The sequence below is a fragment of the Leucoraja erinacea genome, chromosome 16 (genome assembly GCF_028641065.1).
Source record: "Leucoraja erinacea ecotype New England chromosome 16, Leri_hhj_1, whole genome shotgun sequence".
Lineage (NCBI taxonomy): Eukaryota > Metazoa > Chordata > Chondrichthyes > Rajiformes > Rajidae > Leucoraja > Leucoraja erinaceus.
In genome coordinates this window covers 31,265,427-31,280,884 of record NC_073392.1, presented here as the reverse complement: position 1 = coordinate 31,280,884, position 15,458 = coordinate 31,265,427, and the positions used below count along the sequence as shown (strand labels likewise).

The window sequence follows — 15,458 nt, the reverse complement described above, 5'->3', positions numbered from 1 at the left end:
AGGCTTCAAGCAGGAGATATTTATTTTGGCAAAAAATGGGTAGCATAATGAGGTAAGCAGCCTTATCATCCTGGGGAAATGAAGCACTGTTAACGAGTTTGCAGGATTTATACATCTTAATCCCCTAACAAGCTGAAAGTGTGAGACAAAACTAAATTAACAGCTGAGGTGTAAAGGTTTATCTGTATACCAAGCAGTTTCCAAACCAAGCTTCTCCAAAGGCCTAAGCAATTTATTTGGCCCAACAAACACATAAATCTTATCTTCTGGAGTTGTGCGATGTACCCAAGTCCCGTCAGGCATATCTAATTAAAATAGATCACTTTAATGGCCAGGAATGTGAAAAATTATACCCAGATTCTCCTCAGGCCCAGCAGATGGGTGGCACAGTGGTGCAGCTGGTAGTGCCGGAGACCCACGTTCGATCCCGACATTGGGTGCTGTCTATGTGGAGTTTGCATGTTCTCCCATGTGACCCCGTGGGTTTCCTCCGGGTGCTGCGGTTTCCACCCACATCCCAAAGACGTTTGTCGATTCATTGGCCACTGTAACTTGCCCCCAGTGTGCAGGGAGTGGACGGGAAAATGGTGTGACATAGAAGTAGTGTGAATGGGTGATCTGTGGTTGGCATGGAATCGATGGGCCGAAGGGCCTTTTACCATCCCTAACACTAAAGCTAAAAAACCTAAAAACAAAAACACCAGAACATAGAACAGAACAGTACAACACAAGAACAAGCCCTTTGGCCCGCGATGAACCCTGCATATCCATCTGCCTACCCAAATGTCTCCTAAATGCTAGGAACCCCAGTATCACACCGAATATAAACTCATTCCCAGAAGACTATCTCAGTCATGAGTAGACAAAAATGCTGGAGAAACTCAGCGGGTGAGGCAGCATCTATGGAGCGAAGGAAACAGGTCTCAGTCATGGGTGTATGCCACTTGATAGATTCAAGAGAGTTTATTGTCATGTGTCCCAGATAGGACAAGCAATGATCAATTTCCAGCAGGTAAACTGGGCAGATACTGAACATCATGAAAGGATGTGATTACGGAACTCCAGGAGATACTAAATTCTATGATAAACCCAGCAGAAATTGAACTCTCAGCTAAACACAGAAGAGGTTGCGGTCTGTCAAAATGTAGAAACAAGGAGCTGCAGATGCTGGTTTACACCAGAGATAGACACAAAGTGCTGGAGTAACTGAGCAGGTCTGGCAGCATCTCTGGAGAACATGGATAGTGGCGTTTTGATTCCCTCAATGTCCACAATCAAACAATCTATTCTTTCGAATATAAGCAGCAACTGAACCTCTGTCACCCCTTTGCAGAGGGTATTTAAAAGATTCACGGGCCTCAGGGCGAAGAAATATCTTCTCATCCCTACCTAGAATGGCTGTCCCCTGGTTCTATGTAATTCAATTGGGGAAACATCTTTCTTTCCATCCACCCTTTCAAGTTTCATCACACTTACAATATATGCGTTTCAATGAGACCACCTCTCATTCTTCTATACCGAAGGGAGCACAGACCTAAAACAACCTCTCCTCAACAATCGTCACAATCATCCTGATGAACCTTTGTGTGCAATCCTTCCATCACCAAATATAACCTTCTTGGGGAAGGGAGACCAGAGCAGGACGTGATATTCCAGGTGCAGTCTCACCAGGGCCTGATTATAATTGCAAGAAGATGTCTTTATTCTTGTACTCAAGTATATCTGCACAATAACATCCAGTGATTCCAAAACAAACCATCTGCTATTAATCCAGTTCCTTAACTGAAGACTTGCAGGTACCCAGACTGTTAAGGAGAACCAACATGGTGAATGGTAGAGCTCTGGGATGTGAGGTAGAGCAGAGGGATCTAGGAATGCAGGTGCGTAGTTCCTTGAAGGTGGCATCATACTGGGTAGCGTGGTCACAAAGGGTTTTGTCACAATGGCTTTCATTATTCAGAGTATCGAGTATAGAGGTTGGGAGGCAGTTATATGAGATGTTGCATAGGTCGCATTTGGAGTTGTGTTCCATTCTGGGCACCATGTTATAGGAAAGTTATTGTCACGTTGGAAAGGGTGCAGAGAAGATTTACCGACTGCAGAACCAGCCAATTTCCATCTACTAACACACTCCTCCGTTCATCCTTTACCAACTTAAACTGGTCCTTACCCGTAACAACTTCTCCTTCGACTCCTGCCACTTCCTCCAAATCCAAGACGTAGCTATGGGCACCCGCCTGGGCCCTAGCTATGCCTGCCTCTTTGTTGGGTACGTCAAACAATCACTGTTCCAGGTGTACACTGGCCCTATCCCCGAACTACCTCTGCTACAAACCACCCCCTCCCCAGGTACTTTCTCCTGCAACTGCAGGAGATGCAACACCTGTCCCTCTTCCTCCCCCCATCTACTCCATTCAAGGACCACGACAGTCTTTTCAGGTGAGGCAGAGGTTCAATTGCACCTCCTCCAATCTCATCTACTGTATCCGCTGTTCCAGGTGTCAACACCTGTATATCGGTGAGACTAAGTGCAGGCTCGGCGATCGTTTTGCTCAGTCCGCCTTAACCTACCTAATCCCCCGGTTGCTCAACACTTTAACTCCCCCTTTCTGTCCTGGGCCTCCTCCATTGTCAGAATGAGGCCCAGCACAAATTGGAGGAGTAGCACTTCATATTTCATTTGGGTAGCTTATACCCCAGCAGTATGAACATTGACTTCTCTAACTTCAAGTAGCCCTTGCTTTCTCTCTCTCCCCATCCCCTCCCCTTTCCCAGTTCTCCCACCAGTCTTACTGTCTCCGACGACATTCTATCTCTGTCCCGCCCCCTCTCCTGACATCAGACTGAGGAGGGGTCTCGACCCAAAATGCACCCACTGCTTCTGTCCAGAGATGCTGCCTGTCCCGCTGAGTTACTCCAGCATTTTGTGTCTACCTTCAACATAGCTCTCATCCTCGATTATTGCCAATGAAAGGCCAGTGATTATTGCCAATGATTTAAACCAGCATCTGCAGTTCTTTCCTACAGAATTACATGTTGCCAGGACCCGAAGGTCTGAACAATTGGGGGAGGTTGAGCAGGCTAGGGCTTTATTCCTTGTACTGCAGGAGGATGAGGAGTGGTCTTATAGAGGTGAATAAAATATCGAGGAAGGGCCACCTCGGAGTCGGAAGACGTACCGCTGAGAATGAAGGAGGACCCAGCGTGGAAGAACCGCTTAGCCTAGATTAGAGGAATAGAGAACCAGAGGGCATAGGTTTAAGGTGATGGGGGAAAAGATTTTATAGGAATCTGAAGGGCAACTTTTTCACACAAAGGATAATGGGTGTATGGAACAAGCTGCCGGTGGGGGAGGGGTAGTTGAGGCTGGGACTGTCACAACATTTAAGAAGCAATTAGACAGGTCGATGGATAGGACATGTTTAGAGGGATATGGGCCAAATGCAGGCAGGTGGGGCTAGTGTAGATGGGACCTGGTGGTCGGTGCGGGCAAGTTGGGCCAAAGGGCCCGTTTCCACACTGTTTGACTTTATGATTCTATTGCTGTCCTCCTGTCTGGTTTCTGAGATAAAGAGAGCAGATTATTTTGGATATAAATGTCACTGAGATGCAGCTTTTGAAAGTATTTTGGAATCACATACTGCTCAACAAGTCTGTGCTTAGCACCAGGGCCGTGCATGTGGGATTATATTTCAACAACATCACTGTGGGGTTTGGTTTAGTGGTTACAGAGACGCTTTTGGCAGGCGCGCACAAACGGGTCCAATGTCATCCTGAACATGCTTTGTAAGTGTATCCAATTAAATGCTTGTTTACACAGTAGGCCCTTTTTGCAAGGAAATCCCCTGGTCATATGTCATCCCGTCCCTATCCCTTCCCCTCCCCCACCACCCTACCCCACATGCCATCCTAGGTGTATTTTTAATCTCCTGGGTCAGTTTGTTGCCGTTTCTTCTTTCCCGAGGGAAAATCTGAGGCTGAGCTTATACCGAATGGCAGTGCTGTGGAAGGGAGGGACTGTGTCCTTTAGTTTAGGGATACAGCATGGATACAGGCCCTTCGGCCCACCATGTCCCTGTCGATCTGCGATCACCCTTCACACTAGCACTATCCTACACACACAAGGGACAATTTGCAATTTTACTGAAGCAGATTAATCTACAAACCTGCACGTCTTTGGAGTGTGAATGGAAACCGGAGCTCCTGGAGAAAACCCACGCAGGTCACCAACTCCGTACAGACAGCACCCATGTTCAGGATGGAACCCGGGTCTCTGGCGCTGAGGCAGCAACTCTACCGCTGTGCCACAATGCCACCCTATCATAGAATGGTGTCCTATTCCAAAAATGAATGATATGCTCAGATAATATCGATCACTCAGCTGGAGTGAAAACCGTTTCCCCGCAATCTTTCACTTGCTCGCAGTTTCCACCGTTTTCCAGGGTCCAGTCAAAGGGCTGAAGTGAAGTACTAGTTGTGGCTTAGCAGCACAGTTAGTTTAGTTTAGTTTAATATTGCCACTTGTACGGAGGTACAGTGAAAAGCTTTTGTTTGTGTGCCATCCATTTGGATTCCTTGCATCTAGAGCAGTGGTTCCCAACGTGGGGCGTACGCCCCACAGGGGGGCAATTTGATTTTTAAGGGGGGCAATTGAGCGCGACTGAGGAAGTCTGGATCCAAATTTTCGATTTTTATTTTTTTGGATTTTCCATCAGGTAAACATATGTAGTTTATGTTTCAGATGTTATTTTGAGTAAATAATTTTTTTTTGGGTAAAAAAGGTCTTTATTGTGTAGTTATTACATAATCACCACAATGTTCTTTTGAAGCTTGTTTAAACCAAGTTATTGGCGTTTTAAGCTTCTTCAGCTGAAACGCAGTTCACTTTTTAAATGAAAAGAATTATATATCACCACATGGGGGGGGGATCAGGATTTTAGAGGTGATTAGGTGGGGCATGGCCAAAAAAAGGTTGGGAACCACTGGTCTAGAGATACAATGAATATCCCCTTCATAGTCCACCAACTCCAAGAGAAATGCAGAGAACAATAACTACGAAACATGGCACAAGACTGGGTGGGCAGCCCGGCAGACATACTCGACCCGGTGGGCCGTGGCCTGCAGGGGGAGCCGCCGAGCCGGCCCCTACTCGTCCCCCCGAAGAACAGAGGGATCCGGCAACAACAGTCGCGAGGAGCAAGGCCGGTCGGAGGGTGAACCGGGGTCTGGCCTTTCCGCCCTCAAGATCGGATGCCCGGGGCACAGAGGCGGACGGGTGAGAGGTCTCCTGCCTTCTAACCATAACTCCAGACAAAACCAAACTAATCAAGAATCTATCAATCTCTGCCTCAAAAATACCCAATGACTTGGCCTCCACAACCGTCTGTGGCAATGAATTCCACAGAATCACCACCTTCTGACTAAAGAAATTCCTCCTCATCTCCTTTCTAAAGGTACGTCCTTTTATTCTGAGGCTATGGCCTCAGAATAAAATAACTTGCAAACTCCACGCAGACAGCACCGAGGGTCGAGATCGAACCTGAGCCACTGGAGCTGTGAGGCAGCAGCTCTGTTAGCACCACCGCCCTGTGGCCCAGGGGAATGGAATGCTGCCTGGAGGCTGGGGTGTGCAAGGTTGCTCATTCATAACAGCTGGGTAAACATTCTCAGCACTACATGATTCCCATTCCACGGAGAGGCTGAAGACAAGGGTCTGAAGGAAGCTTTCAAAGCTGTAACGCAATACCGCATGATGGAGGGAGAGGGTGTTTAAGGAGAGGGATTTCCAGTTTGCAGACCTATGATGCCACAAGGAAGGAAGCTGGGATATTCCCTTACATTCTTCCCTGTGCCAACTGAAATAGACAGGATAGACTTAAAATGCTGGAGTAACTCAACGGGTTGGGCTGCATCTCTGGAGAGCATGGATAGATGATGTTTCGGGTCGGGACCTTTCTTCACCCTTGATCTGAAGAAGGGACCCATTCCAAAACGTCACCTATTCATTTTCTCCAGAGATGCTGCCCGACCCGCTGAGATACTCCAGCATTTTGTGTCTATCTTTGGTATAAACCAGCACCTGCAGTTCCTTTATATTACATATGTGCGCAAGTTAATTCGTTATACGAGCAGCATTAAGCCGTTTAGCCCATTAATATTCCGTCATTCATTCATGGCTGATCTATCTTTTTCTCTCAATGCCATTCTTCTGCCTTCTCCCCATGACCCCTGACACCCGTACTAATCAAGAATCTATCAATCTCCTCCTTAAAGAAAACCACATTCATTTGGCCTTCACAGCCTTCTGTAAAATACACAGGACTTGGGGCATAAATAGTTATTTAGTGGACAGCAGGGCAATGTATCTTTTCTTGTTGAACACATGGTGGGGAAGGGGTCATAATTATATTTGTCCCGACAGGCTCAATGACTGAGGCAGGTTTCCCATTGAGGAGATGTGAAAATTTGACTGGATTAAAAATAGACCCCTTCACAGCATGGGCCCAGCAGCAGCAAATCCAGGGTCTCATATCACCAAAGAGTCACCCGTGGAGCACCCGCCTATTCTTGGAGCGTGCACTGCTCAGGCATTTGATTCTTTTTTTCAGGCTGGTTCTCAAGCACTAATGACCAAGGGCTGACGTTTAACCCCATTTTTGCCATAACCCTCCTTGTATTTCTGTCGTCAGGACAAATAAAAGCAGGCTTATTGTTCAGAAATTGCTGGCACATGGATTCAGCGATACAGCGAGCGAGTGCACAAAGTGGTGAACACTGCCCAGTCCATCACGGCCACTGACCTCCCCAAAATCGACCCGATCCACACGAGTCGCTGCCTTATGCCCCTGTCCCACTTAGGAAACCTGAACGGAAACCTCTGGAGACTTTGCGCCCCAAGGTTTCTCTGCGGTTCCCGGAGGTTTGCAGGTAATGGAAGCAGGTAGGGAGACTGACAAAAACCTCCGGGAACCGCACGGAAACCTTGGGTGGGGCACAAAGTCTCCAGAGGTTTCCGTTCAGGTTTCCTAAGTGGGACAGGGGTATAACAGATCTTCAGTGAGAATCACACCACCCTGTCCACACTCTCATTTCACTCCTGAAGAAGAGATAGGGGCCTGAAAACTCTAACATCCAGGTTCAGGAACAGCTTCTTCCCTTCAACCATCAGGCTATTAAACACTACAACTTCTAAATAGGCTATATACAGTGTGTGTGTGTGTGTGTGTGTGTGTGTGTGTGTGTGTGTGTGTGTGTGTGTGTGTGTGTGTGTGTGTGTGTGTGTGTGTGTGTGTGTGTGTGTGTGTGTGTGTGTGTGTGTGTGTGTGGAATATATGAAATAAAGAGATAGATAGATAGATAGATAGATAGATATACACATAACTGTTTTGTTGTTCATTGTGGGTTTTGCAAAGTACTATATCTGTTGAGCTGCTGCAAGTGGGAATTTCATTGTTCAGTTTTGGTACATATGACAATAAAACACTCTTGACTCCTGACAGCATTGTGCAGGAATGCGCTGCATCGCTACGGCAATCCAATCGTGTGAGTGGGGATGATATGGGTGCCAAAGGCTCGATATAGATCGGTGGATTACTCATCTGAAATCTCCAGTCTCCCTAATGAGCCAACATTTCACTTAAATGCATCAAGATGTACTTTATATGAATACCTCCCCTCCACGCCCCCTTCGAGTCCCCGAACTGCAGCCTCCTGCAGGTGCTCAGCATCAGATGAGAACTGCTGAACACATGTGTGTGTCCCACCAGCGCCTTATCTACTTTCCCACCTTTGAGGGGCAGACTACTCCAATAGGAAGGGACATGCACATCCCAGTCGAATGCCTCTCATATCCAGACACACTTTCCAGTGGAGACCACCAGAGAGGAAAGAGATTGAGGGGCCTGATTCTGTTCTCCCTTTAGCCCTAATGATAGGAACTTGTCTGCAAATCAAACCTTCAACACTGCAATACCTTGCAAGAAATTGTACTGGTTTCAAGTGCTGGAGTAACTCAGCGGGTCAGGCAGCATCTCTGAAGAACATGGATAGGTGACGTTTCAGGTCAAGACTCTTCTTCAGATGTTTCAACCACCGTTCAAGTCTCTGGAGTGCTATCGAAACCAAGAGAATTCACAGCAGACCATTTAGTCTGACCATCACATGCTATATTTTCCATGACGCTAAACTGCATACCATCTTTCCTCATCTAGTTATCAGCATAACCTTTTGTTCAGGGTCCCGACCCAAAACGACACCTATCCATGTTCTCCAGAGATGCTGTCTGACTCTATCTGTTTTGGCTCTGTACGGTACCAGCAAGTGTCAGGGACACATTCCTGGTATCATTAGTAATTCATGCTCCTCATGTCATGATCTAGACTGCACATCTGCACATTGACAGACCTGGAGCACTTATTGAGAGCCTGTGGAAGAAGTCCATTTAATCCACTGTTACAAGGCTGCCTCCTTTGAAACAGTTTTCATTCACGTACTCTTTCTTCGTGGTCCTGTGATGCACTTCCTTTTCAGTTAGATAGTTAGTTCCCTTTGGAATGGTGCCATTGAATCTGGTTGTCTCCTTATCGGGCTGTGCAATGCACAATTCATACCGTTATTCCTTACTTGGCGTCAGGGTAACTTATTTGGCATGGTCATTGTAAACAGCACTCAAGACATGACGGCCTGGACGATCACCTGAAGCAATAGGGTGGACTGCCACATGTGATATTCATTGTCTGGGCCTAGACTAAAGTGAGGAGGAGATGGTGAAGAGTTGCCCAACTCTTCCATGCTGACCAAGATGCTCCATCTAAGCTAGTCACGTTTGCTCAACCTTTGCAACACTGCTGGAGCTGCCATCTTGTGGGCGAGATGAATGACCACTACCATCTCAGATGGATGCAAAAGGCCCAATCGCATTATTTGATGAGGTTTAGAGGGAATTTTCCTGGAGTGCAGCTAGTGCGTATTTCTCAACCATACCTAGAAACATTCCGAGTTAGAAATCCATTCTTGCATGAATCCACTTCATGCAAATACATTAAAAAGTGGCTAATTGTGGAGGTGAAATTCTGCTTATTGTTTTATGCTTTAGAATTCCAACTTATTTCTACCCCATCACTTACTCATTAACATGTTGCTGTTTCTGCGACCTTGCTGTGCACGAGGTAGAGTTGCTGCCTCACAGTGCCAGAGACCCAGGTACGATCCTGACTACTGGTGCTGCCTGTATGGAATTTGTACATTCTGGACCGTGTGGGTTTTCTCCGGGTGTTCCGGTTCCCTCCCACACTCCAAAGACATGCAGCTTTGTAGGTTAAATCGCTTCTGTAAATTGCCCCTAGTGTGTGGGATGCGAAAGTGGGATAACATAGAACTAGTGTACGGGGTGATCGATGGTCGGCGTGGAATTGGTGGGATGAAAGGCCTGTTTCCATGCTGCACCTCTAAACTAAACTAAGCGGACATTGTGGGCTGAAGGGCCTGTTCCTGTGCTATACATGTTACATGTTGTTCTCCTACGTTCTGTGTTTAATGCGGAGTCAGAGCTTACTTGCAACAGGGGTATAATTGTCACAGTGCGAGCAGCATCTCCGCCAGGTAACCAGTAGTGGAGTCAGTTTGCACTTCACCACCTGAGTGTAAGGGCTTGCCTTGGTACCTGACCACAGACTTCCGACCACAGTCAAGCTGTTGAGATGCTCAGCAATCCAATGACTCATCGTAATAAGGGAGAAGCCAAACTTCTCAGCACGACCCAACACTGTCCTATTTATCATAATTCCCAAACTCCTACCCAAGGTAAGTACTGAACACTGGACAGTACTGGTTTTCAGAGGCCAGTAGCACCATCCATAGGACAATGGAAGTCCCAGCAACTAGATTTTAGATATACAACGTGGAAACAAGCCCCACCGAGTCCTTGCCGATCAGTGATCACCTCCGTACACTAGCATTATCCTACACACTAGGAACAATTTACAATTTTTACCAAAGCCAATTAACCTACAAATCTGTACATCTTTGGAGTGTTGGAAGAAACTGGAGCACCTGGAGAAAACCCACGCGGTCACAGGGAATGCGTACAAACTCCATACAGACAGCACCCATAATCAGGATCGACCTCGGTTCCCTAGCTCTGTAAGGCAGCAACTCCACATCTGCACCACACCCAACTCTATTCTCCGAAGATAGACACAAAGTGCTGGAGTAACTCAGCGGGTGAGGCAGTATTGGAGAAAAAGGATGGGTGATGCTTTGGGTCAGAACCCTTCTTCAGACTGAAAGCAGAGGGGCAGGGCTGGGGGGGGGGGTGAAGCCAGGCGTCACAGGGAAACAGGGTCATTCTCCCCTTTGCTCTTCAGGCAACATGGTGAAAACATCGACACGTTTTTCTTACTGCTGCTGAGAAACAAATATTCGTTGAAAGTGAGATTGAAAATATGATCCCCAAGTCTGGAATTCGATGCTGTGGCTCAGTAGATTTCAAAAGGATGGTGAGAGAAACAAAGTAACTATAGACTGCTGGCCTGACATGGGTAGTGGGGAAGTCCAGGCCCAGGGGTCACAGGGACAGGATGTGGGTAAACCACTTAGGACTGAGTTGATGAGAAGTTTCTTCACCCAAAGAGTGGCGAATCTGGCCCGAGCCGTCTGCCTGCCCCTTTTCCAGGGTCACGTTCGTGCCCGGGTGCTACTAGAAAAGGAGTACGCGCTGTCCACTGGCAACATGCGGGGTTTCCGGGACTGCCAAACTGTGGAATGTATCCTCAATAAGGATGGGGAAATAGTTATGCCATATTTAAGAATATTTGTTTATTTTGTATTATGGTGGTGGATTTTTGTGTATTTTTGTAAATAGTTGATTTAAATTATTTTTGGTTAAAAAAAGTGCCGAATCTATGAGTTTTCTACCATCGAATCATTAAATATAAATCATTAAATATATTCAAGAAAGGACTAACTAATTGCACCACCTACATTCATATCCAATTCTTTAATATACATCTCAAACAGCAAGAGATCCAGTATGATCGCTAAATGCACCAGTAACACAGACTTCCAGTCAGAAAACCATCCTTGCACCACTTGCCAAGGATATTTCATGGCCCTTTTTTGGCCTCCTAATTTCTTTCTTAAGTTCTGTCACGCACACTCTCAATATCTCATCAGACTCCCTTGGTCCCAGTTGCATTTTCCTGCCATGTATTTATTTTTACTCCCTGATAAAATCTTTGATGTCCTTTGTCAGCCAGGATTCCCTGAACTTGCCATCTTTGCCTTTCAACCTTCGTGGGACCTGTTGGCCCTAAACTCTTACGAACTCCCCTTTAAAATAAAAGTCCACCTAGTTTGTTGATGTTTTATCACCAGTATCATCTCCCAATTTATTTTGCCTAGTCCGCTCCTTCGCTGTTATAGTCAACCTTCCCCCTAATTCAAGACTTTATTTGCAGACCTATCTGATCCCTTTCCATAACTAGAGTTGAAAATAATGAAATAATTCATATTATTCATGGCAGTTCATTGAAAAATGAATCAGCTAATAAATCCACCTTATGACACGTTTAACATAGCAAATGCTATTTAAAACACTGTTATTAATTAAAATAAAGTTGAAACAAAAACAAACCACTTACCTTCACTTACCGCTTTAATTAAAGTTGGTGACCCCATAAAGTGAATGTGGCTGCAATAGTTAAATATCAGCCACAGTTGGGTTGAGTTTTAATTTTGTACTCGGGCAGGTCACTCATTCTATGTATTCCGGATGCCAACATTTCATTGGGGTCATGAGGGGGACTCACAACAAGAAGTGCCTGGTAAAATTATACAAGTGACGCAACACGACCTGGAAGTTGGCGTTAACATGCTTTGCCCGAGGTCAAAATCATTGAATTTAACACCGCAATGTCAATGAATTTTACAGGCAAAGGTATTGAACCTTAACCAGCAGTTCCCCAGCTGGGCGCATCCAACGCATTTGTTTGGACTTCATTCCATCAGCATGGAGACCGCCCAAAACCTCTAGTACGTCACAACTCGACCCCTCCCACCACACCCACCAAATAACATTGAAAGCCAACAACACTGAGGCGATAAAATCATCACAAATAAAGTCAACTTGGAGGTTTATTCCGGAAACCAAGAAAAGACGATTCTTGCAATGAAACATGAGATTCTAAGTCACAAATTCATCAGTTTTCACATCAACCAGCACTGCAGTGAAAATGTACACACTAACATCCTGCACAGTGAAGACATAACATTGAGACACAATGTGCTGGAGGAACTCAGCGGGTCAGGCAGCATCTCGAGTCTGAAGAAGGGTTCTGACCCGAAAGGTCCCCCATCCTTTTTTTCTCCAGAGATGTTGCCTGACCCGCGAAGTTACTCCAACACTTTGTGTCTATCCTCAGTATAAACTGCAGGTCCGTTCCACACACAAAGACATAACATTAACTATCCAGCACTTGAGCAATTGGGTATATTATCATCACCAGATTGAAGACTCATAATTCTAAGGGCACAAACCCTAACTTCAGCAACCCCCATTCACCCCCCCACACACAATCCACATGCATCAATGTAACCAAGGATTCAACCCTATGTGAGACCTGACCAGCTACAAAGTGTTTTTCACTTGTTTAACGCTAGCTTGGTGAAACCTTGCAGATGCTGGTACCAGTCTGAATTAGGTTGGCTAATCATCAATGATGGTGAGATCCCTGTTACTGAGGCGGTGACTTGCTCAGAGGACAAATCCATTATTGTTCATCGATTAAACGCAAAGTGACGAGGTCTGTTTAAACCTTTAATTGTGCCAGTTTGCTTCTCACTGTATTGACAACGTGAGCACCTTGTATTGGACTGGACACGGATAGAATGGCACAGCACACATTTGTATCCATTTGCTCAGGAATACACACACACTCACACATACTGTCCCAAAACACGGTTTCTACCCTTGGTGCAAACACTCCCCTGGGCAACTCTGTGACAGATTTCACAAAAAAACGTGTTTGCAATTATAACCCCTGCGAATAAACTCTGGAAACAACTGTGGTCTTTGCCCTATAATTCTCAGGGCATGGAGCAAGGAAATTAATTGCAGTTAATAAAACACTGTGGGTTTTAATTGGAAATAAAGAGAGTCCTTGGAATGATCGTTGACAATGAATACATCTCTAACATTTAGTTGTGGAGAAAGACCATGCCCTGCCAGCTACAGATGTAGGGTAAAATATTATTAATTTTCCAAATAATTTTGCTCCATTATAAAACAATGACTAACCCCATCTCCAGCCCTCAAAGCAACTGATAGTTCTACAGGATACCACTCGTTGCCTTTGTGAAGATAGCTCGATAAAACACTGCTTGCCTAATACCAACAAACTCGTCAAGCAATAAATTGCCTAGCCTTAAATCATTGCCAAGTTGCCTCACAATGACACACACATTGCTTACCTTTAAAGCTGAGATAAACCCGGGGGGCATTCTGCTGCTGACCTCTTGTAGTGAAGCTCCACAGGGAAAGGACCAGGGACCAGGTAGCCAGAAGGTGACCCATGGCAACTGGAGCCAGCGATTACAAAGAACCAGGAGTCTTTAGACCTGCATCAGGATTGAGGTACAAAGGACAAGAAAAACATAATCCCTCATCAGTTGAGTGGTTAGGCAAACAGCTCAGTGGTGATTAAATCCAGCTTTTTGTGGGTTTGTTGATACGAGACAGAGAAGGAGAGAAGTCTGAATACCATAGTAACTTTAATATCAGCGCAGGGAAAAATGAGGGACTGAAGGAGGTGTTAGGGTGGGATGGAAGAAGGGCGGTGTCGGAGGGAGGGTTGGGGGGAGTGGACTTATTACAAAAGAACAAAATCCCCTGTGCAGAAAGAAAAGCACAATGGCCTTGCAGCAGAGTCAGGGCACAGCGTGAAAACAGTTATCAACGCAATAATTAATCATTGTTTGAAGCATTAGCTTTGGCACATGCAAATAATCCCTTTGAGTACATTAAGCAGATCTCAACTCCCGTACAAAAATAAACACTTATTATTGCTGCAAACCGGTCCCATTTCCATTCTAATTCCAGCACTGCTCTCTGCACTAACAAAGCTGTTTTGTGAGTCTATAAATTCCTACTTAAAATAATATTATTTATAGCAGATGTGAACCTCCTTTAAAGGTGCGATTCTTTGAGGGGCGAGCAAGCTAGCTGCAGATACACAAGCAGGCTCCCTTGATAGTTAAGTGCCAGATCACCCTCTCCACCATCTCTCCACAAATCCTGCAATCTTTCTTGTCGAATTCTAAATTCCCCAGACCGCTAGATATGCCAACTCGGATAATGCATTTCATTGGGGATTTGAATCTCAGCCGAAGACTTGGGATGATTAGGGTTGCGAAGCAGGCTGTTAAAACTGGTTGCAGGAATATTCCCATTAAGCAACAGTGAAGGGAAAACAATTACATACAAAGGGCTCAATGTAAAGGCTATAGATTAAAATAAAAGTCAGGGTAATTTCTGCCCAGAGAGAGAGAGTCAGTAACACGGTCAGGGTGACCGAGGAAGGTTTCATTAATGGAACTCAGTAGAAATTCATGAAGCTGCAATGTGGACTGAAAATTCAATTCACCACCGTGACCGCTGAGAAAATGGAATAATACTTCCGAACAAGGTAATTTAAAAACGGCAGGTCACAGAGCAAATTGTTCAGTACTTCAAGGAAATTTTAAAAAAAAGGACCTTCAATCAATGGGTCCTCAGACACAGAAACACACCACACTGTCTCTTTCTCACACACACTCAGACACATACAGAATAACATACACACACACACACACACACACACACACACAGAGTAATGTACACACACACACATCCACACAAATACAAAGTAACATGCACACAGACACAAACACATATGCACAGAGGGTGTATGCACACACTCACTCACAGACTGTACCACACACATGCAGTGGCATACCAATCTGGACACATACACTCCCAGTAACACATACGCAATCACTTGTAGTAACACACTGACAGTAACACACCCTCACAGTAATACATACATGCATGGGTACACTAATAGATACAGACAATTGCCATTGCAGTTATACACATACACACTACATATTACACACTTTTGGTAATATATACTCACAGAAATACATTTGCATTCACATAACATAATTGCAGATACTCAGATACACACATACACAATAACATACACAAATGCATACTCTTAGTAACAATACACTCAGAGGTACAGATTCACTCACATTATCACACATACTTACACACTCATGGTAATACACACATTTGTAATAACATTGCCAGAAACATAGGGACAGATATAGACACCTACTCTCTCTCTCACACACACACACGCACACGCACGTTTCACACATACACATGCACTGACAGTATACAATACACAAACACATGCGCA

At 45.2% G+C, this 15,458-nt stretch overlaps 1 protein-coding gene across 2 annotated transcripts in view; it reads right to left on the bottom strand.

Annotated features, from left to right (window-relative positions):
* sema3fb (sema domain, immunoglobulin domain (Ig), short basic domain, secreted, (semaphorin) 3Fb) overlaps window positions 1-15,458 on the bottom strand; it is a 209,152-nt gene that overhangs the window by 190,010 nt on the left and 3,684 nt on the right. For both annotated transcript variants that reach the window (XM_055648059.1, XM_055648060.1), the window contains exon 2: window positions 13,468-13,614. In XM_055648059.1, coding sequence (XP_055504034.1) covers window positions 13,468-13,570 — 103 coding nt within the window. In that variant the 5' untranslated portion in view covers window positions 13,571-13,614. The remainder of the gene's footprint in view (window positions 1-13,467; window positions 13,615-15,458) is intronic.